The 25184-nt window shown below is 40.7% G+C and overlaps 1 protein-coding gene across 3 annotated transcripts in view; it reads right to left on the reverse strand.

The window, feature by feature from the left end:
• Nucleotides 1-25184, reverse strand: part of LOC134005781 (ADAMTS-like protein 1) — a 94002-nt gene extending 68818 nt beyond the window's left edge. For all 3 annotated transcript variants that reach the window (XM_062444774.1, XM_062444773.1, XM_062444775.1), the window contains exon 1: nucleotides 25082-25184. In XM_062444774.1, coding sequence (XP_062300758.1) covers nucleotides 25082-25138 — 57 coding nt within the window. In that variant the 5' untranslated portion in view covers nucleotides 25139-25184. The remainder of the gene's footprint in view (nucleotides 1-25081) is intronic.

The raw sequence follows: 25184 nt of genomic DNA on the forward strand, positions 1-25184 counted from the left end.
CTCAACAACTACTGAATGTATTGCCATGAAATTTGGTAGAGACATTAATGTCTCCCTCTGAATGAACTGTAATAACTTTTGACTTTTCATTCAGTGCTATCGTCAGGTAAAATTTTAAAATTGTCCAATTTCCATTGGTTTATAACCAAACACCTGAATTACTAATTACATTCCCATCAGCTTCAACTGTACTTTGGGTTTCGTACTCATTAGCAAATGTTAGCATGCTAAGACACGAATTTAAGATGGTAAACAGGGTCAACATTGCATCTCCTTAGCATGTTAGCAATGTTAGCATTGGTTGTGTTTGAAAGAACTTTTTTTTTGTAGTTTTTTTTTTCAACTTTATTAATCAAAATCTGGCATTACATTCAAAAGATTCCATGTAAAAATACTATTTTCCAGACTGAGTATTTACAGCACATTATGTATAGAACGGTACATATATATCACAAAATAAAACAAATAGTTGTGTGAGGGCAGCAGTGTAAAATACAAAACAAAAGAAACTGTGAAAATGCATAATTGTTCATCAAGGGTGGAGATAACCGTTCATAAATCTAATCGAGGTTAAAAGTTCAATTAATCGTGATTTTGATTTTTGCCATAATCGCCCAGCCCTAGCTGCTAGCATGGATGATATTTGGTCTAGATGAGTGTATAATCAAGTATGAAAGACTTCAATTTAGTCCAATACACACACACACATACACATACACTCATGAGAGCATGAGAGCATCACTGAAAACCATCTCTGCTGCATAGTGAGAGAGTGAACGCTGCATACTATCAAATTAACACAACACTGGCTGCAGTCCAACCATCAGACATGGACAGAGCAGAGTCTGCAGCAGCTGTGTGACAGCTCTCCCTCCCAGTTTCTCATTAGTCTGATCGATTCATTGGCCCATCTGCGGCTCTGTTCGGCGGTGTTAAGTAACTGTGACCGCTGACTTCTATCGGTAATGAAGCTGTGTGTGGTGGCGAGTGTGTGAACATAAGGTCGCCCGCCACAACAAAAGCAGCTACAAAGATGGATGGTGTAGTGGCGTGTTTGAGAGAGCATAACTAAGCAGTGGATTTCAATTCAGAGTTTCATTCACAACCACACACACACACAAACACACAGACACACACAGACACACACACATCTGTCCTACTTCATCATATCAATTCACAGAGGGACTAAAATTGACAGCTGGGTAGCACAATTACAGCACAATGTTCCACACGTAGCAGGCCAACGAGTTCACTGTTCAGTGCATGTGTGCTGCTGCTGCACGACTGATTCAAAACACCAGGGTAATTTCACACATAAAGGTGACTGTCACTGGATGATTGATGATAACAGTTTATATGGGGTTTTTCGTGGTGCCCTAGAGATTCTCCAAGGATCTCCTTCATTTGAGAGGTGAAGTTAAATATTTGTATCTTCCATTGAATTAAAAAAAACTATTTTAACATGAAATTGAATAGTGTTGTCATGTTACAGTTTAACATAACATACAGTATAATATACATCGCCAATTAATCAGTATCAGCATAATATTTAGGAATTAAACTGCACATTTGAGCTATGCACAAGAATAAACATCTGATCAAGATCTGAGTAGGAGTAACAGTTTGAGATCACTCCATCACCTCATTAGATGAACAAGTTCATACTAACCTGGGAGGTGAAATTAATCATCTTACTATCAGAGTTTTAAAAAATAAACAGAAATGTTATCTTGAATAAAATATTTCTGGACTTCAGTTTTCTCCTTTTGCAGTTCTTTTGACTCTTTGGGATATTTCATAGTTTATAATATGTGTAGTGTATAAAATATTTTAAAACACATACGATAAAAGTTAAATTAGTGTCCCAGTTCCATCAGCGCAACATGATACTTCTACTGTGGGTTTTCACACTTTCTCTGTTTTAGCCATTTTTGTGGGTGTAGTCAATAATTGAGTAACACACTCAATTCTGCTCATTTTCTTCCATTTTGCCCATTTACTCAGTATATCATCTCATCATAAGTGTGTGTGGGATTGACAGTGCCCCAAACATGGATCCTTCCATAAAATGAATGCAGATGCTGATGCCAGACCTCCCAGAAGACCAATCCAGTAATCCCTGTTTTCTTTGAAATAGACAGAGAACAAGCCTGGCAAGCTGTTGGCCTGAATCACAGCCACACATCGCTGAAGGCCAAACAAATTAAACCTTGGTGGTGTAAAGCAAGGTACTGAAAAGGATTTCTTTAATAGTAAAGTGAGAGAGACATTACAATATGCAAAGACCCCATTCTCATACCACAGCAAGGGCCAACAAATTTGTTCCGCCGAGTTTCCTAAACTGTTTTCGTCGACAGCAACATGCGCCATGAAAGCCCCGGTCCTCTCCAAAGCGCCGTCTGCGGTTACTGCCGAATCGCTGTTGCATGCCTGCTCCCAAATTAAGCCCCTAATTTGTGGAGTTGCCTGACCATCGAACAATCTTAATTTCCATATTCTGTGGCATTCTCGAGCCCTGATCTCATCTGGTTGGCAGCGATGCAAATAATGAAATGCTGCCCTGCCTGTAGCGTGGCATCTTTAACTATCCGGCCCACCGATCCATAATCCACAATCTCCAATTGTGTTCTGCATTACTGTACGCCAGCTGCACACTGGGCACAAAGTGGAAAGAATTTTGGAAGTTTACCAGAAAGTTTTCCGCCTTTTACTTGGACCTAACCTTAAATTCAATTGCTCTCTCTTTACAGTGCAGTGTGTATGTGTGATAGTGGTCACATCTCTCATCACTCAAGAGCTGTTGCTGTAATTGGAGATTTAGCTCTGAAGCATGCTTATAAATTATAGAATTCAAATCGTCAAATTATGGCTCAGAGAGATTTTCTTTGAGAATGTGTTTGCTGATCAAGTTTTTAAAAGCCTTCATACACTTTAGTCTCAGAATGATACATTCTGCTACTGTGGTATTTGGGCTGGTAAACCTATAATTAAGTTTATTACATAAGTGCTTGCTTTCCTCACTTTTGTTTTTTCATACATACTGACTTAGGTATGGATCTAATTAATGTTTTTTTTGTAAACTTAAAGTGCAGTACAACTTTCATTATAACAGCATTTGCTGTAAGGGCAACACCACTACATTTTGTGATAAATCTAAAATTAATGATCCATATTTATAATCTTTTTCATTAACTGGTCTACGGGCAAGGTGGAGTAGGCAGATGCACCGATATGCAAACTGCCAATTAAAAGCATGTCTACATCTATTTATGGTCTTGGAATCATTGCAAATCGCCATAAAAGAGCAATTTTACACATGTTATCATTTATTTGTAATAGATTCTTACAGTTGCTGAGCAATTTCACCAACATTAATGTTAACATGTCAATCTTGGGGATTTAGAGAGCCATTTAGAGCACCATATTTTCAGATACAGACAACTTTGGCCAAGAAAATGCCACATTTCCATGAACAGTCAAGTTCGGATAATCCTACAGCACCAGAACAAACACTAACAGTAAAATGATTCACTTTCTAAAAAGGGCACTCGTCTCCATCTGGCAGACGCTCCCAGACATCCCCACTTGACTCAACATTTTCCTGCAGCCAAACTAACCACAACATCGTCATTGCTCTGACGGACAAGCAGGGGAAACCCAGTGATTTGTCTAGGGCCCCTTCATATATGACAATCACCCCAGGGAACTATATCGGAGACACACAAAAGATCAGAGACAACAATGTATTCCCCACTAGTCTACGATGACACAGTCAACATGATGTGACAGCTTAATGTGCTGCATCCATTGTCTTGTCAATACGAAGCAATTCCAGAGGGTGCAATTATCACAAAAGATTGACAGACAACAACCCTGAAAGATGCGCTGTGAACTAAAAGAGCAGAAAAAGATCTCTCCAAGGCTGCTCAATCTACCATCAAGACTAACTAGATGATGCCAGAGTCTAAAAAAAAAAAAAGATAGACACATAGAAAACAAGTGTCTTGAGCCTCGGTGGTTGACAGCGATAATGGAGGAAGATTGCTGAGACTTGCGACAATGATGGCCCATCAAGAAAAATTATTCAAACATCCCTGTCATACTTGTGTAATTGCCGACAAGAGGGAGCAGTTTGACGAATGAAGTCCTTGACATCTGGGACACAGCCAAAGTGGCGTTTGAAGGAGAGAGAGTGCGCAGAGTGGATGGGCGGGTGAGCTGGTGGAGGGAAGCTTGGCACATTTCGCCCTTGACATTCCCTTTGTATTAAAGAGACAGATCAGAGGCGCCATTGGAACTGTTAAACATGCCATGGGAGATTTATTTGACACCATGTGTGAGTCCAATACAGGGGCCCCTGTTTGTCTAACTTCATGTACTGTATGTGTGACTGTGACTGTGCATGTAAATTATTAAGAGTTTACTCCCTTGCGTCTATAATGGTATTCCTATGGGGTTCTCTGCAATGTTTGCGCATGTAACTGCTAATTGTGTTACACTTTCCTCAGATTTTCTCTGTGCATGTGAACATATGTGTTAATTCCAGGAACTTTTGTTTCTTTACAATCAAGTCTTTCCCATATAGGCGTAGTGACATTGAGTGACAGCATCATTTATGTTTGTTTTTGCATCAGGGCTGGGCAGACAAGCACTCGGTTATCTCAGGAAAATCATTTAGCTCCAAAGCAACAGCAGAGCCAAAAGTAGCTTCTCCTCCTGTCTACTACGGTCAGTTTATATATATTATGGGGTCATGCCGGTTCATCGGATATGGAAAGATTCTGTCGTTGGGGTGTTACTGTTACTGATCTCATCCCAAACTGTTGAAGAAATTCTTTCCCAAACAAACTATTGTCAGTTAAGATAACACTTAACTTGTTCCAACAATGGTGCAGTGAGAGTGACAGTTTCCAAATATGTGGGGAGAATTGCTCAGCATTCTTGAAGTAAGTGCTGTTCTTCTGTGTACACAACTTCTGTGTGTTTGACTAATTGTAAGTGTCTGGCCTTGAACGGAGATTTACTGCAATGTGACTTCTACATAGGTTGATAAATGGTCTGTGTACAAAATAAGTTTCCTTCTAGGCTTATTTCTGCTTCCCAGACACTGACAACACAGTAAAACATTCCCTCTTAAAATGATTTTCTTTATCATATTTTCAAAAAGTTTCTTCTTGGTTCTTAATCTGGTACAGAGGAGAGAGCAGGTGTATGAAATGCACCAAAGACAGTCAGTACATTGAGCATTTAATCATTTTCATTGTAGCTGGAATCAGATACTTGTGGTAATACTCTCCACTCAACATTTGAGAAAGAGGAAAAGAAACCGAGGACAGAAAGTTTGACTCAGAATCAAGGTTGCAGCCATTAAGATGTCAACTCATGTCTGCAGCCAGCAGTCTTTCTACTCATCCAGCTGACAGCAACGTGATAGTCCGTACTTTTCTTCTTCTACTGCCTTTGTTCATCTGAAAAGAGGTAGGGAGAAGCCTTTTGTCCGCTGATAACAGATCATATGAACATCAGCTACACAGCGGGACATTGCAGCTTCCAAGTTTATAAAATCAGATTGTGAGCCGTTCAGAGTGAAACTATTAATCCGCAAGGCAACATTACAGGATTATAAACTTATAATTTGAAGGAAAATTCCAAGTTATTAGAAAGTCTTGACTATCATTTCTATCAGTTATAATAATACTGTGCTCACAAAGTAATTGCTGAGGTCCAGATGACTTTGCTACAGGGTAGTCCAACAGGAAAGGAACATGAGGTCCCTTATCAGGGTTGCTCGCAGTGATTAATCCACAGAGAATTGTTATACATAGTGTTTTAGTGTCTTTCAGCTCATTGTTTTGGTTTTGGCAGACTAAAAGTGAGCCATCTGAAGTTTCAGAAATAACCAATGCACGGGAAAACTGTGTGTGCACATCTATGGCAAGTTAGACATGTCAAAGTTGAACCAGGAAGCCAATCTATAAACTATGACGGATGCCTACAATGGGCTGTTTGGGTAATAGCTTAACCATCCGCCTTTGTTTTCTTATTGAAATAAGTATGGCGAACATGGGGTGCTGTTCACACATTATGTGATTGTTTGACTGCTCATGTTCCATTCCCCCATTTGACTTTTAAAGCAATGTTTAAGTAATTTGCTTTTATGTTATTATTACCAATATGAATGATGGCCAAAACTATAAAATTATGATCCAAGCATATTAAACTTAAATGGCCTTTTAAAGGCTAGGATGACCTGAAGCAACAAAGGTCATTGAAGGTAATATAACTGGCTGGGTGCTTATGTTTGTATGGGCTGGACCCTCCTGACAAAAACATTTTGTGGCCCACTGTCTGTGTCGACTGGCCGACGATCGAGTGTCTCATATCCCCTCCCTGTTGACTTTGGTGGTTCTCCTTCAAACAAAATGGATACCTACTGTCATGCTGGAGTTTTGGGAAGAAAAATGAAGAAAAGGGTGAGAAATTAAGCTGACAAGCTGGGGAACGCTCACATGAGAGAAATATAGAAGAAAAAGAACCCACAGTGGTGCGTTTGTCAGTCTTGTTCAACCTGGCAGCCCAGCTCAAATGTTCTGAGGAAGGTGGCTGAATATGTGCTACTGAAATGAAACATTTAAAAAAGAGTCTCAAGGCAAGGCAAATAATTGGATTTGGCTCAGCTTGAACGTGAATGTGTGTTCAGCAATGCGGCTGTGTTTGCACAGCTGGAGCGTGTGCCAGGGTCATCTCAGTAGGGAGCAGGGTTTGGCACTGCCGGGCACAGCTACAGTACAAGCTCGCTGAAGAATCACTGGACGCCTCCCTCTCCCTGTCCTTCCCCTTTCAGAAACAAGCGAGTAAAAACTCACAAAAGGCTCACACAGAAGAGTCTCTTGCAAACACCATTTATACAATGGGAAGACAAAAGACGAAAACATTATGGCTAATCAACATTTTACAAAAAGATTTTTTATATATTTACAGTATGTATTTATAAGCAAGATACTCAATCTTTGTGGATTTCTTACGTTCAAGCTTTTTCAAAATAGGCCTTTTTACACATGAACTAACCTTAAACCAAGGCTACACAGAGACTATGGCTACCTTAACTTCATTGCACATGTTCAGACTGGAGCCGGGAAGTTCATAGAGGTCTTCATGGACCCGATCCACAAACATCCAGTGGAAATCGACAAGGTGAAAAAGACACCTAATCCAAACGGGACCTAAGGATATTGAGACCTGGTCCAAAATAGACCCAGTCCAATGTTTCCCCTATGATTTTTTCCAGAGGTTGAAGTTGGTGTGGTAGGCCCCCGAAACTACTAGTATTGTTCTGGGATGGACGTGCTGGGTTTATGGAGGGCTTCTGTGCTGTGGTTGCAATTATCATTACAATATTTATTAAACCAACAACACACATTGTAATTTCTCATTGTGTACTCAGACAAGCAAGAAAAGTGAAATAAATATGCTCACTGATAAAAAAATAAATGCTATGTCCTGTAGTAATATAACATTAGTAAAATAAGGCTTATCATAAATGGATTTGAACTGCGATTTTTTTCATCATCCCATGGTCTGGGTGCAGCCACTAGCTTGCTGAAAGGGAAGTTGTTAGAATGTTATCTTTATCTTACAAAAAAATTGTTTTTGTTTTTTTATTTTTATCTGTGGACAGAGCCAGACCCCCTACAACTGACTATAATTTGGACCTAGCTCATCTTGGCTTGGGTGAAACCAAGATTAATTCATAAATCTTCCTTCTTAGCAACCAGTTTCTTCTCTGACTCCCTCACATCCTAACTCTGGGGCAGACTGACCTGACAGGCTGTTGAGCAGTTCACCATAATTTAATTTAGAAAGAAAATGTTAGGCTTGAATCATATTAAACTGTGTTATTATACTATGTAAACTTTAATCATTAGGCCCTAATTAACATTTAGTTGATATGTTAGGGTTTTTTCATATTGTGTCTTAAACTGATAGAAACTCAAGACTGAATAAGTAAAATTCAAGTTTTGAATATTACTGCTTTTCTTTTGAGCTAGTAGTGCAGACAGACTGATGGGATTACAATACTGACGCCTTTCCCAAAGAGTGACTACAGTTCCATTTTAAATAGGACAAACTTGACAGGTTGGCTGGCTACAGCAGGTAAGTTTCACTCTATGAGATGTGGGATCTGTCTCTTAAAACTCTTCTGGCTGTGGCTTCAGTTTCTATAATACATGTTATTCTTTCAAAGTGAAGAGCAAACCCCTGGTGGCATGAAACCTAAGAGCAGCCAAGTGGTTGGAAGCTGTCTCTCAGCAGCGCTAGAATCTACACAAGCTAAGGCACTGAATCAAGGTTTATTGTCAGGAGGAACAGGTATGTCATTATGTTTTCAGTGCATTTGCACACTTTGCACTCTCCATCCTGTAAGAATATACAGTTTTGAGAGATACATCATGCTCGGCTTACAGTGCTAACACACACACAAAAGGCAGGAGGATATCACATAAATCATTTAGTTTAGCCTGTGTTTCTTATAGTACATGCAGTCAGAAGTGGAAAAATCTGAAGTTAACACAGTACAGTACAAATGCACATGCGGGAGATGTAGCTACCAGATCCTAAAAGCTGAAACTCAGAAGGTCCAGTTTTGGACCGTACACAGTCACAGAACTGATAACGGTACTTCTAAAATGAATGGAATAGTATTACACCAAAACACAATTCATCTACTTATGGAAATATAATACATTACTTCTTATCAAAGACATTCAGGCCGCCTAAATACCTGAGTAGCTTTGTTAAGGACAACCTCAAAAGGTAAAGACATACTTCTTTAAATACTGGAGACATTTGAGACTCTTAAAACCTAATAGTGGCATCTTCAGCTCCATTGTGGTAGAGATTCACTAGCCATGAAAGGGTTTCTTTTTTTTCTTACATTAAAAAAGTGGCTTTCAAAAGGTGCTCAAACCCCTCTTAGAAATTCCTGACAGAATTGACTTGCTCTGGCCTCTTGAGTTTCAATCTGATAGCTCCAAAATTGCTTCTGCAACCAAAACCTTCAAAATGTGGTCCAAGCAGCCTTCCATTGTTGCTGGCGTGTGTAACAGAGATGGCTTTCTGTGGGTTTCATTGGCTACAGATATCCAGGTGACACAGAGAGATCCTGGGGGTATATCTCAAGCCAAGGGGGAGGAGATGAAACCAATGAAAGCTTCAAGTACAGCTTTATAGCAATCAGGTGCTGCTACCAAACACCCCTGCGTTCTCTGGAACAAGAGCACGACCTCTACAAAAATCTTTATTGCCACAAATCAGAGCTCAAGCCAGGCTTTTTGTCTTGTTTGTTTGTTTCTTTAAATTCAAGTTGTGATCAAGGTAAAACCATCAAAGTGTATCATTGTCACAATGCCAAGACAACACAATATCCAAATAAGTTGCATTTGGCACTGAAAATTATGATAGTGATACAAATGGCCTCCCAAGCTGAACAATGGTAGTTCCAATAACAGAGCCACTTGGAAATTGAACAGCCTGCCCTTGGCCCAGTTCTCTATGTCTGTTTCCAAGGATTAGAAAACCAACTGGACCCCTGAGATTACCCTGGTGCCCGTAAATGTGATGCCTCTAGCAGGTGGACAGGTAGTGAGCACTCTGTTAATCTTTAAGAGTTAGGTGGGCAGGAAGAAGGGAATTATGGGTCATGGAAAGGACACGGAAGTAAAGACATGTGCTGGGCCGGTTGGGTGTATTGTGAGTGACAGGAGTGTCGCCAGCTACCGAGATGATGGAAGAGGAATGGGTTTCATTGCCTTTCCCACTTTTGACTTTTTGTTATGTAAATTTCGGACTCTTTTCCGAATCACAACTGCGACTAGAACTACATCTGTTTTTTTGTAGATGACAGGTAGAACAGTAACCATCTGTTCGTCAGAGGATTTAAGTGCTTTTCCTGTTGCAATATGAGCAGGATCTCACATTTCAGTCTCTGCTATACAGTTTGTGAGCTAACGTTACCGGTTGTTGGATGAAAACAGATTTATGGACTAAAAGCTTCCACAGTCCCACTGAAAATTAAACAATAAAGCAACGAAACAGCTGGGACAAACCACAAAAAACATGCAAGGCAGGACACTGACATTTATAAAGAGGTAAGCTAACATTATTGAAACATCATGAAGTGAATAATGCTAATGCTAACGTTACTTTCAGTTGGTCTTTCGTGTTAAAAGTTTATGAATAGGATTAAGTACAGGATTGATGTAGATGCTTGATAGACTGCGGCAATAATAGAATAATAAAAACAATGACAGCGAGTAAGTGGCTCAGTTCAAACAGCCAGACTTTGGGAATTATATATATTTAGTGAGGAGACTATTCTGAATGACATGAGCACCATGTGAACTTCTAGTCTGGTATAATCAAGTTCGTAAGTGCATCTTCTGCTAACTGCAACAGATGAAAATGAAACTTGTAATTACAGTAATTGTCCACAAAGATGGCACCAACTATAGCCACAAACACTGAAAATTACATTTCACAGGGAAAAACTAGACGAAGATGCCCTTAGTTTATGTTGACTAAAACTAACAATCATCAAATGACTAAAATAAGACTAAAATTACTATAATTTTTATCAGAAGACTAAAACAAAATCAAACTCAAGTGCCAAGATGTCAGCTGCCTGCTAACGTTTGTTATCCCCTCTGCCGTATCACAGATGCCTGTTCAGCATCTGTACTTGGTATTAACTAAGTACATTTTAAAATATGACATTATTATATAATATGATAATAATATAATATTGTTCTTTAAAACTTTCCTACATCTCTACTCATGTCTACTTCTATCAATTAAGAGAAATGGAAATGAACCCATTATGGGGTGAAAAAACTCATTTAAAACTCATGCTGAGTGGTCACTTCTCTTTAGGACTAAGAGCTCAATAAAATGAGAGCGTAATGACATGTTTTCCATTTGATTAAAAAACCTTAATAAGGTTTGGGGTGAGTTTGACACCATAAGCTGCAATATTTTATGACTCTGGTTTTTAAATACATTTAAGTTCTTATTACTCTGGGAAGCTTATTTTATTTCAGTACTGCATTACAGTATAAGTGCTGCTGTGTGACGACGGTGAGCCTTGTGGAGCAGAGTACAGGGCCCATCTCACAGAAAAAGAAGATGATTATTGCCACTAAGCAGTTGAGCAAGTGTTAGTGAAGAAATCAGAGAGGATGGGAGCCCAAAAGGCCATGCAAACAGCAGAATTATGACAACAGCTGGGTGTGCCTGAAATTAATGACACAAGTGGTGGATCTGCCCTGATTCACTTGCGTCATCCAGATAACTGGGGCATGCAAGTTCACTGTGGGTCCAAGAGCCAAACAGGCTTTTTGTGTACAATAACAGCCACAGTACTGGATCCAACAGTCAGGCACTGATCGGCGGTCACAAAGTCTGACCTACAGGGAAGTTTTGCCATCATGTGCATGTGTGTAAGTGATCAGTGGGTTCATTTGCAGTGTTAAATTAGGGATCTATCTGGCCAAGCCTCTGTATTAACCTGGATTACAACAGCGGAAAGAAAAACAATCCATCCTTTGCCCTGGATCATCACATAAAAGCAGGGAAATATCCTTCCAAATTTATCCGAACAGTTGGAAACTGTCAATAACTAGTTCAAGGCACGTAGGGGGTACGGCGCCAATCAGATACCATCCTGAAATTAGGATGTAAAGTTTGTTGAGATGCACAGAAATCACTGTACGAATGCACCCACACTAGATTGAGGTGCCAGGTGTAAATAAGCAGGAATGCTTACACCAATTTTCCCACCGTCCTTGAAATAAAAAACTTGACATGAGAATGTGCTTACCTCTGGGCAAACTACTACCTTAATTCTATTTATCTGCCTTTTTCTCTCTCTCTGTGGCGGAGGAAATTGTCTTGCCCTCAGTGGCCCTGCTCCAGCTGTGTGAAAAGCTCACACCATCGCCCTGCACAACATTGCAAAGGAAGAGGTAACGTACAGGGTGGAGTCACTGCAGGGTGTGCACATGCACCTATGCCCTATGCACATATATGCATTGGTCATCTGTCACCCTCTTTTCTCTGTTATACACTCAGAGTTCAACCGCCCAGGAGCAGGAAGCCTGAGAGCTGCAGTAGGTTAGAGCCAGGAAAGGGAGAGGCTGGGGATGAACCTCCAGATCCCAGGGGCAGGGCTCAGCAAGAGCTGAGTGAGTCAGCCGGTGGGCACTGAGATGTCAAGCATTGAGGAGCAAATTCTAAACTACTATGAGGAAATGAAACCAGGATTTACGACACTAATATGTCGTTACGCAGCATCCTGGGCTTTCTTAATAAGCACAAACAAAGGCAGACATAAATCAAAAAAAAGAAGACAATAAACTGAAAAGATACAGTAGACATGTAAATTCACACTTGCATATTTACTTTCAGAGTGATCCCAAAGACGGTGGCATGTTGGAGCAAGAATCTCCTAAGGTTGCATTACAGACACAGATGGTTGCACAGATAAAAGGAAAAAAATGTTAGAGATGAGCGAGACAGTTTTGGCACACATTGTTGAACATGAACCTAACATCCTCCGCTGCACCTTAAGGCGGTGTGTCTGCCTGACACACCTGCGCACAGCAGCACATGCCACATGCAAACAACTTAATACCTCCACTATATATGCTTTGATTTATTAAAGGTGTCACACTTTATCATAACTTGAGAATAATCAATTACGCCGACTATGTTGAAACACCTGAATAGTAGTCATTCAGTATCACAGTAGTCTGTAAACCTAAATGTTTTGTTAGCATTGCCCAACTCCACATCTGTTGTGTAAATTACCAGTCTGCAAGCTCAGTCTGGTTTCAAGGAAAATATTCCCCCAGCAAAAATATTTGTTGTCAGCATAGATTAGCCGCTGCAATTACAACCACATATTGTAATATTAACACTGGGTGAGTGAGCATTACTCAATATGAGGTGAGAGACTGGCATTTTGTTAGCTTTGGGCAAATGCAATAAATTCTTAAGCTGTTGTGCATAAAAGACTCTTTGCCAACTATATTTAAGTGCAACTATAATACTCTCAGACAGAATGCTGAGCTGATTGATCGACCAACTGTCGCAAATCTGGCTGCTGACTAACATGTGTGCTCGCCCACTTTTGTGGATTTATTCCAGTTTGCATGATGAAAGTTTTATGTCACCTCTTCTGGACACACGAGCCTGTTTGTCTTCTCTCAGCATTCTGCAGAGCCTTTGTCGCAGTTCAAGACACACATGTTTAAAAGGCTAATTCATGCAGCAAATGTAGGAAAATGTCAAGCTAAAAGTGCAAGACATTTACAGAGGCATTTATAAACTCATGACCAAGACCAAGCTGGAGTGTGCAAAATGATGTATTTCTTATTGCATATGGGCAAGTGTACTGTACAGGGTTCAACCGTACAGTCAATTTTAAGTAAATTTTTCAAGTTCTGGGCGAAAGTGCAGAAGCTTTCATTTTTCTAGCAATGCTACTAAGTTTTCTCCTGCTTGACCATCATCATGGTTAACAGACGAGCAGGAAGTTTGAGAGACACAGATCAATGGACCATAACCTGAGTTCAACAGATGCTTTTCTACTCCTTTAATAAAGTGTGAGTAAAGACTGGAGATCAGATACAATCAGGATGTTAGTCATCACATTCTGTGGGTAAATGTTTAATCGCCAAGGTAGAATATGTACTAAATGTAGAATAACATCTCTTACACAAGATGGGGACTTGTAGATTTTTCTGTTGTTGCATAACAGGTGCAGCACTACTTCTTGTAGATCACAAGGTTGAAGTTGAGCTTAATGCTCCTACAGGCATACAATGCTCTTAGAGTCAGATAACTATAGATATTTTTCCCAACATTAACTTCACATTATCTCTAATTAAAAAAGGTAGACATTTATATAAATGTACTCACAACATACTTTTCAAAATTTTAATGCTTTTTAAATACAGTAAGTACATTATTTTTTTTCACTTGGGCAACAGATTTCAAATTGAGTGAGCCAAAATTAAACATGTTTGAGATTTTTTGATTGGAGTAATTTAAGTATGGACTGCAACAGTAATGTCCTCCTAATTTTCCAAATAAGCTTCTGATTTCCTTTCCAATTATTACTCTGATGTAGATTAGACTGATGGGCCTAGCTATTGCCAAAACAGTGAGTCACCTTTCCTTCTCCTGTTGGACAGAGAATCATAAAAATCTTGATCCTGTGTGAATCATACATTCTTTCTCTCCATCATTGCTTTGCTTTTGTTGACTTCCTCCTCCTCCTGTTCCCAAACTTCTCGAGGGCTGTGCATATTTGGCACGGACTTGGTTCCCTCTGATCATGTAATGATTTGCCCGTAACGATTACTCTCTCATGCGATGATAGAGCGGTTTGTACCTGTCCCGCAGAGAGAGCTGCAGCCGGGCACATTCCTGCGGCGCCCTCCTGCCAATCAACGTCAGCAAACGCACTTGTCCCACACTGACACACAGACACACACACACATCTTTCACCAGCTTGCCCCGCCGCTGGTGCACTGAAAGGACACACGTAAAATGGCTCTTGCTCATTCTTTGTACTCATCCACACACACAATGAAAACATCCCTGTTTTCTCTTAGCGTCAATCAAAATGCATTCCCTCGTTCCTCCTGCATTAACAAAGCAAGTCAGTCTCTTTGATGAATGATGCCGTTCACTTCAGGCGTTAAATCGCCTTGTTTTGCCTTTGAATTACAAGATTTCCTTGTGTTTTATCAGAATCCACTGAGTCAGTAATGGGATGTAGTTGCACCTGGAGTAAGCTGTGTATGAAATATTGAGTGTGACAGATGAACAGGTCCATGTTCCCCCTGAAGTTACTTAAAATGTCAACAGGTTTAGGAAATGAGATGAGGTGATCTTATACTCTTTACACTTTTTCATTTAAATCATGTGAAACCAAAGCTATTTCTGATAAGTTAAAATTATATCATAGGCTTTTGTCCACAAATGAACTGACATACACTTGACTGTGTCATCCTTCATCTGTGATGATTCCTTTTAGTTGGACGACATCTAAAAAATTAATTGCTTCAGAGAAGGGAACACAGATTTGATTTGTAGAGGTTGGGACAAGAGACGTGGTTCCTTGTTTGCTGTGTAAATACATTATATGTAAGAAGTTGTTTCACCACTGAAATGTTTTCAGGCAATTTTCCTTCTTTTCTGGACATTATAGACTACGTAAATAATACTTTTATAATACATAATAAAGACATTAATCAATAATAAAAGCAATCATTGTTGCAGGCCTACATACATTCTGAATGTGGGGCAAATTACTTTCCAGAATCTGACAGTATGCTTCAGACAATATTTTCTTTTTTAATTAAGAGAGGATATATTTCTCAGTTTTCAGGGTATTGGTATCTAGTTTTTGTTTAGATACTCTTTAATAATTGTAATGGGAATATGGAGCACGACAAACTCACCTGCCCTGCTGTCAACTAATTCAGTCCACCTATCACCTGTCTCTCAACACGCATCTTAAATGATCTGAACACACAGTTTGGGATCTTTCATACTGAGCTGACTCCAGTATCTGTCATATCATCTAAGTGGCTTCACAGGCCACCTGGTCACCACAATCCCAACTATTCCAGCTATGAAGCAAATCATGCTGAGATGAGAGAAGAAACCGCACTGATAAGACAAAAGAGCTTATTTAAGAGAGCATTATGTCTCGCTACAGTGAGGGAGGAGTGGAGAAAATGAAGGGTGAGTGACATGTTCGATGTCAAATGTGCACTTTTCCGGGTCATGGTTGCCAAATATTTTTCAAGCTGCATACCTGTCATCAGCGAGACAGCGGGGGAGGAGGGAGGTGCTGAGAGGATTCACGGGGGCAAAGACCAGTGGACGACAGATTCAAACAAGCTTGGCACATATGAGACGGCGTTTTTTGCGCGTGGTACATGTCCCCCACTGAGATCAGAGCAGGACTGCAGTGTGGATGATGTCACCGCACCGCAGAGGTATGCTGGGACAAAATTCCACAGTGGTACTTCAAATGTAAGGCCACGGTGAGACAAAGGCCGTCAACCAAGCCAATGACCTACAACAACGGTAACCTGCGGGTGCATTTTTGTCGCAGGGCTTATTATTTTCAGAGGTCAAACATCAATCATTGCACAACATACAAACAACAAGACTATACAGGCTTTTTGGGAAAAAAGTGGGTCATTTAAAGTTCACAGTCAAGTTCATAACTCTCTTCAGAAGGGAACAGAAATCCCCTTTATGGTTGAAAAAACTTTAACCAAACAGTACAATTGTGCTCCACTGGATATTTTCATGCGACGTAAAGCTGGCTTAACATCCCACAAACTCCCACCTGCCACCTCGCCCCCTCACGCTCACGCAAATAATACCTAGACACACTTAAGATATACTTTACACACATGCTCCAGGACCACACAGACTTCCCAGGCAGAGGCTTGCTCAAAAGGGAGACCCAGGCCTCTTTACAGGGGCCAGAGAGTCTGTTCTGCGACCGCTACATCTGTGCTGTGTCACTGCTCACTCCACTGTGTGTGAGTGGGTGTGTATTAGTGCATTTCAGAAAAGGCACTGTAGCCTAGGTAATCCCTGTGAGCAGGCCTGGGAACAGAGAAGGCAGATGAACCTCTGGCCCCCCTGGTCACACCACACACACACACACACACAGTGGACTCATTTGCAAATCCTTCCTTATTTATACATCCAGCAAACAATATTCACCCTCCTTTTTAGCTCTGTCTTCCAGCTTCTGAGAGAAACATCCATCTCTTTAGCAGCTAAATGCTCCACCAAGTTCATCAGCGAGCTGCTAAACTTTGTTTGCTGCTGGGCAGAAAGTGTACAGTAGGTTTATCAAAGCTTTTTCACCATAACAGCTGCCTTCTGCTGCCGGAAATGCAGCTGATGAAAACAGTGAAAGTGAAACAAAACAGTAAAGCTGCAGGTTGTTAATCCAAAACAATGAACTGAAAGAAGCTAAAATCCTCCATAGAGTTAAGAGGAACCGTGGACTGTGAAGATTCTCAAAATGAGCTTCCCCATTCACATTACATTTAGTGATGTGATGATGATATAAAAATGTTGATTAAGGCCGCTTTAAGTTAAGGATCTGAATACTTCTTCCACCACTGCACCTTGAAAACAAAAAGAAAATTCAACTTCATGCAAACGAGAGCAAAATTCGCCTGAAAGTGGTGCAGTAAAACTGACAAAGTGGCTCCATAGTGGATCAGGAAGCTGTGGGAAGATGTCCATTGGGAGAAAGAATTTCAATAAATTCCACTTTTATACAACCCTTTCCTACCAGATTAAAAGGGCATTGACAAAAGAAATGAGGAAGTAGCACAAATTGTCAGAGAAAGCATTGAGTTGTGTATTTACACAGTGTCTGCTAAGGCATGCTAACATGCTAAAAACATGTGAATCGGTGGACATGGGAAAGATTTACATGAGACACAGAAGCATGCTCGTTCACACTAGGATCCACACACCAGACACTTTGCAAGTGTGCCAGATTACATGCTTATGAATCTGCTCCTGTACGCATATCCACTGTAATCCTAATAGCAGATCATTTGTAATGGAATCTCCAGTGTTAAGTCGTGGCGGCGCACCGTTTACTCAAAGCACATGTGGCCACTGGAGGGAAGCAGATGTGAGAACCCCAGGAAGCATCATTAGCCTCGCAAACATTCACCGCAGCCGGCCGTGGAGACCCTGTCAGACACAAGCATTGCTGCCCCTCAGTCAATCATGCTTTCAGTGGATTTAACTATCCATCCTTTCTTTCCCCTCTATACCTAACCTTTCTAACACTCATATGCAATCTCCTTTTTCTCCCTCTCTCCCAAAGGAGTGAGGTCAGTGAGAGATAGCCAGTCTCATGTTTGTTTTTCATGCCTGTCAACCAGTCAGTGAACCTGGAATTACTGCAACTCCATTTTCTCTCTCCAGAAAACAAATATCCAACATTTGGATATTTGTTTTTACTTTTCCCACTTAATGCAAGTGGCTTACTTCTACATTTCCTCTGCTTGGCCTTTGGCTCTATGTGCATGCTTCATGCAACTCTTCCACTCTCACTCCATCAATATTGCTCTTTTTTTCCCCCTTTCTGCAGACATCATTGTGTCTGTGTGTGTGTCCCCTTCTACTCTTGCTTTCACCTAAATCCACATCAATATCACTCCATTAATTTTCCTTTGTGTCCTCTACCGTGGCACTCATCTTCCACCTTTTCCTCTCCAAGTCAGTGATGGTTTTTGTTCTATTTTACTGCATTTTATTTAACCCTGCTCATTGACAAAGATGTTATTCAATTTTATTCTTTTTCACGTGCTACATCTGGTGAAGGACTTGGCTTCGAACTTGTACATCACATTGTTTGTCACATTAACACGTCAATTCCTTGAATACTTATGACCTAATTTTTCCCTTCAGTCCTCTAGCCTGACTTGCCTAATAGCGAACCATCTTCTTGCACATTTCTCATATGCTCTCTTCTGTCTTGTTCCTCTTTTTCTCCACCATTCTTGACCTCTTTGCCTCTATTATCCTCCTCTCTTCCTTTCCTGTCTCATTCCCTCTGCAGTGTCCAATCTGGCTTCTTCCTCTCTCCTGACAATCCTCCCCAGGACTGTTTCAACACTCAGACAAACACACACACCTCCTACCTGCCCTCCCCTCTAATTAGGCATCACGAGGGGGCCATGAGTGCTGCTTCTCCCCTCTCGTTAGCACCACTCCCCGGCACTCCTGCTGCAATCCCACCCTGGGACAGATCTGAGGTCAAGGCCGGGCCAGTACGGAACAGACAGAACTAGACGCATGTGCTTAAGCCAAGGCAGAGTCGCTCGACTGCAAGTTTCTGCGGCTTTGAGATCGGCAGTGTGAAAAATGTGGAGGCCAGATGATGCACGGAGGGCCCCGGCTGCTGCAAATGAAGTTTGAGCTGGCGTCCAGGAACACACAACAGGATAAAACAACAACGCTCAATCATCCTGATGGAGGGGACGTTGGCTCACTACAGATGGAGCCCAAGATGTTTCATCAGAGGAACAGGATGCCAGAGGCTCGGCTTTCAAGCTCCGCAATGACAAATAAACCTCATGATGAAGGAACAAATACATTCACAAGGGGCTCCAGAGGAAACGGAGACGGGACAGAGGGCAGCCACCTGCAAAATCACAATAGAGCCGACTATCTGTGATGGCCATGGGAGCTACAGAATCTGTCACTTGTGAACTGGACACAAAAAGTCCCTCTGCTGTAATGTTGCCATCTGCTGGCAGCTCTTTATCAATGCGTGACTGCAGCTTAATATAAAGTTTAAGTTTTGCAGTGTATGTGTGGCACAAAAATACATCTTCCATGTCCTAAGAACCACATGAAACCACAAAAACTCATTATACATTTTGATATTGCAGTCTGAGCAACATACGCTCTTGGAAACACTCTGGCACAGCACTGCAACATGATTCCAGAGAGCTATGCCATTTACTGGCACAGGATGCTTTGGGCACTCAGTCAAAGCATGTTATTAGAACTCGGCATCAAGTGATTGAAAGGCAAACAACAATATCAAATTCCACAAGATTCTGCAGAGGAAACTGCAAAGCCTTATTCTCCATTCCACATCTTTTCAATTTGCACATGGTCTAGTTCATGTTCATCAACTCCTGATGTTAAAGAATTAGTTTTGCAGTTTTGGAATTACACTTGTTCACTTTCTTGCCGAGAGTTAGAAGAGAAGATCAACACCGCTCTCATATCGGTATGCTAAATATGAAACTAGTGCCAGGGAAAGGTTAGCTTAGCTTAGCACACACTACAATTTGCAATTGTGGTTTTTGTACAGACTAAACACATGAGATACAATATGTTAATTAGTGTGCTTTAAATCCTGGTTTATTAATTTTGGACTGAGCCAGGCTAGGCCTCTGTTTACAGTCCTTATGCTAAGCTAAGCTAAGTAGCTACAGCTACATTTAATGGACAGATTTGAGAGTGGTATCTATTTTTGATTTAAATATTTACCAGAAAGCAAAAAAGCTTCCTGCAAAGTCTGACATTTCAGAAAATACAATTCCTCTTCTTTCTTTCTTTTTGTCTTTCTTTTTTTTTTTTTTAGAAGAGAATATTTGGAGACTTGGAAACAAGGGGGAAACAGCTAGCCTGGCCCTGTCTAAAGGTATGAAAATTTGGCTGCCAGCACCTACAGCTCGACATGCTGCCTTGTACTTTGGCACAGAGCCAAGCTAGCTGTTTCTCCCTATTTTCAGTCTTTATGCTAAATCAAGCTAACTTACGGTGACCAGACATCCCAGTTTGTCCAGGATTGTCCCGGTTTCAAGCTGGCTGTCCAGAATCCCAACAAATATCTGTAAAACACTAAAATGTCCTGGTTTTCAACATTCATTAACAAATCATCCAAGTCTTTACCACAATTCTCATAATATCATATTAGAATTGCTTTCAACACTTACATAGACTTTTATTATGTTCTGTCCCATTCATCATTACCTAAAACAATATAAAAATAGAAATGCACCACATGTCTGAAGTACATTTTCGGTGGTGCACGGCTGAAATGTTGATATAAAAGGTCATATTAAGACAACCACACATAAGCGTGTTATTTTTTCTGGGAGTTAAGAGCTCCAGAAAAAATAACTAAAAGAGAAAGAATGCAATGTGTAATGTACCCAGTAATTGCCGTAAAGGTAACTTTCTTCAGGAAACTTTCTCTTAGTTTTTGCTATTAACAAGGTTTTAATCTTGGTAAACATGCAACCAGCTTGTGACAAAGTGTTGTGAAGATGTAAGCTTTTAAGTTGTAAGTTATTTTTTATCTTATAGCCTATAAAGTGATTTATACAAAAAGATTTGCACCTATCAGTATTTTTTCTTTTTTCTTTAAAAAGCTGGCAGAGAATGTGTCACAGTAGGCCATTGAGCCAGCAGCCTGGACTTGTGCACACTGACAAATAACTTGGTGGATTTGGGAGACAAAACATAATTTTTCGTCTTATGGAGGTGCTGTCCATGGTGTTGAAAGGTGTGCTTGGTAGGTGTGCGCAGCGCTGAAATAACTGTACCCCATCTTGATGAAAACGCCCATGGTGTGTGCATAAGTGCTTACATGTGTGCGTGCATTAATGTGTGGTACTCTTTGAAAGTATGGTCAACCAAAGCTAACTAGCCCTAATGTCATATTCCATCACAAGGAGCAAGTGACAGTCAATGCATTATCATAAAAAGGGGAAATAGTCTTTTAAAAATTACAAAATCAGAGATACTCCTATCAGTGTGAACTGCTACTGAGATAATTTCATCTGTTCAGTAAAAAAAAAAATACTCATCTCTGATTAGGGATTTTTTAATTTCACTTATCTTGCTTCTTTGTACTGAAGAAAATGGTGGCATGAGATTTTGTGCTCAAGTAAAAGAAACAACATAAATTGGAGATAAGTTCTAGACTCAAGCCTAGCTACGTGTTTATTGCAAATACTTTTGAAACTGAACTTTCTTTGGGAGCTGATATCTCTTGTTCTGTTCAGCACTACTTTTCTTCATTGGCCTACTGAGAACAGTGTGAGGCTACTTCCTTTTGGCCTGGCTCTGTAGGGATGAATGCCTGCTCTCTAGATTTCCAAGATTGGAAGAGCAGCATCTCGGCACACCTGAGCCGGACACACAGGAAACATTGCCACTGTGCCAGGAGCACTAACAGCACTCCCTGAAAAGTGAAACATTTCGTGGGTACATTGGCAATTTATGCAAACACAAGTACCAGTGCATTTTGGCCTTGGCCTGAGACACATACACACACACTTCCTCACTTCCACACTAAGCAACCCTCAGTCTCACTCCACAGATTAAGGCCAGATGGGAACAATGAGATGAGTATGAAGGCTTTTGCAGTGTAACTGAAAACACTTGGTTTTGTTAACGCACTCCAAAAACTTGCTCCATCCATCCATCACAGGCCAGATGTTCTCTGAAGCCTTTTCCTTTACTCCTCAAGTGGGACCAATCCCTCTCAAAATTAATTCACTTCCCATTCCACTTGCGTCCACAACAAAGGCACTCATGAAAACTAATTGGATAGTTTGTGGTTTTTATGATCAAGCGATCAAGCCGAGGAGCGTGTCTCGGAGAACAAGAAATGTTGTTGACGGACGCTCCATTGGGACCATTTGCACGCTGTGACCCCACTTAATCCTGCCATCAGACCCCAAAGCTTCCCCGTCCGGAGGAGTTCAATTCACTCTGCTCACTGCATTCAGACTCTGAGAGGGACCATTTCCTTGAATAAACAGCAGAATCTGTTGCTTTTGTGGCTAATTTCCTTTTGAATTCTAGCTGGATAATTAGAAGAACGGCATGCACTAAAGAGTGGCCATACACTGTGATGAAGACCGAAGCAGGGAAACTGTCTCGCCATTGACATGTTGAAAACCATAAAACATGTCGTTCATCAATAATTCCCAAAGGCAAAGTAATCTTCTTAAAAAGAGATATGACTGTCAGTCTGTTTGCTTGTTACGGTAATTTATTCAGCAGAATATCTGTGTTGATCTGCTTTGGAGAAAAAAAAGTTAAACAGAGCACACACTGAGTTTTGATTCAACCCATTGGAGTGTCTTAAAATGCATAGACAGAACATATTTATTACATGTTTAACAAAGCTTGATAAAAGAGAAGCTCAGGAAGCGACTTCAGCTAAAAACCACAGCAGAGGTGCAACATGGTCTGTTCATGTTAGGATACACACATCTTAACCAGATGCACACAGTATATTTTGGAAAAAGAAGACATTGGTATCGAATCAGTACCTACTTTCACCATATACTTGGTGCAAAACCAATGAGAAGCACTGAGAGCAATGAGAGGCAAGTGCCAAAAAAGAATTTAAAAATGTATTCACCAGAATATCCATGTTGATCTGTGTTGGAAAAAGGGGACTTGTTTTGCTCCATGGGACTAGCAGGTGCCAAATCATTATTTACAGACACTAACCTCAGTGCCCAGAGATGCTTGGTGTCTTTAAAGGGCACGGCCTCCTGTGCACACAGCCACCTTTACATCCTCATCCAGCAAAATGGAAAAAAAAGTTTCTGGAAGGTTCCACTTTGCTACGTAAATCAAGGGAATGGTGTGAAGGCAACAAGACCCTCCAAGAATCACTCGTGGTACGTCATTATGTCACTCACAAAGGAAGGTCTATTCCATTTAGGGTCGGAGCCACAGGCCATTTGGCCCACACACACAAATCACACGCAGCACAACTTCCAACAACCATACACACAAATATAGAGTCTCATTCTTTTGTCAAACAGTAATGCAGAGACACTGACCCAAGAGTGGAGATGAAAAGAAAAGGCCACTGCATAGCAGACACCCCAGGAGGCAGCACTTGTTGATCCCCGGTCTCTGAAGCAGAGCACCGGGTCACTCTGGTGTGTGTGTGTGTGTGTGTGTGTGTGTGTGTGTGTGTGTGTGTGTGTGTGTGTGTGTGTGTGTGTGTGTAGAGATAAATGACCAGTGCTGACTCATGCTGCACAGTCACTCCTTGCACAGAAGGGAAAACGTGTCATGTGTTGGTAGCTACTTGACCACTTGAGCAAATACCTACTGAGTAATTTCACAGTTTTTCACAAAACAAGCAAAGTGCTACCACTAACACAGAAGTCAGCGTGAGAGAGTACCACTTCAGACAATTTTGGACGCAGAACTAAACAGCTCATCGAGTTAAATTCAATAATTTCTATGGCACTTTCACCGCAGACTATTTTGTGTATGTAAGAGAATTAAACACACACCCTTCTAAAAAACCAACAACATGTTCCAAACATCTGAAATGTGTTGTTTCTTGCAAACACAGATGCTCGTACCCATACACAGACGATTAATGTGGCATTTCTTGATTTTGGTCTCAATATTTGAACTGTAACATAATCAGGATAGCACTGGACAGTTGCCTGGAAAGAGTTACAAAGCCTCCAGCGCTTTTCTGTCGCTGACATTCACTGATTACAGTGTGGACGTGCTCAGCTGGGCTACATGGCAGCCAGGGTGTCTGAGGTCCAAATCACCTTGAACTGCTATTAGCACCTGTCGCGGTCATTTACAAATGCTGACATCCCACCCCTCTGTTTGAGCCCTAAAATCTGTCTGGAGGCCAAACAACTGCTTTGTGGCGTTATGCAGTATGTGCGTCTGCCCTTACATGACAGGCCTGCAGAAGATAACATGTTCAACTATTCCAGGGGTGATTAGTGCATGCTGAGTGTACTGATTTTAGAAGTTTGTTCAATGCTAGGCTGATAAGGTATGACCTTTCAAAAGATGACCTGTCCTCTCCCTATTAAATTTCAAAGCAGTTGCGACACAGAGCAAATTATATCCCTCATCTGATCACATATTGTCAGACTATATTCAAACTGGTCCATCCTCTCTCAATTTCCTGATTATCATTCCTTATTTATTGACACATTATTACCAGCTGTTCCTTTCTATCACCATCAATCCCTGGTTTTCCACACTATATCTTAACATCTTTCTCTCATCCTTGGTTCTCCAGCATCACTGGAGGATGATGAACTCTTCTTTAAGTCCAAAATAGAAATGAATGATTCTTAGAAAATGATCTGAGGTCTATTTATGCGAGTTTCCTGGAAATACTTGCAATTTCAGTGCCATGCTAATATTTAAACCATTACCAAGTAATGTGCTATTTTATTATTATTATGATAAAATATGTCAGATAAGCAAGGCTGAGCCCTTGTTGTTTTTTTAGAAATAGGATAAACGACTGAAGTGGGTTTTTTCTCTTTCCCTATAAGAAATAAATAAAGTAAATTAGGAAATAAATGCGTTTAATTATATCAGCTTGGTGGTGCGTCAACTTCACAAACGCATCAGACAGCAGAGACGCGCCTCTCATGTTATAGATGTTACAGGATCAGTAAATGAATCAGCTTACCTTCACACAAACAGCGAGGAGAACCAGTCCGACCGTCCACAAACAGCCTCCTGTCATCTCTGACGCTGACAAATTCAAAGTGATTGCAAAGTGTAGAGAGACA

The sequence above is a fragment of the Scomber scombrus genome, chromosome 23 (genome assembly GCF_963691925.1).
Source record: "Scomber scombrus chromosome 23, fScoSco1.1, whole genome shotgun sequence".
In the NCBI taxonomy this organism is placed as follows: Eukaryota; Metazoa; Chordata; class Actinopteri; order Scombriformes; family Scombridae; genus Scomber; species Scomber scombrus.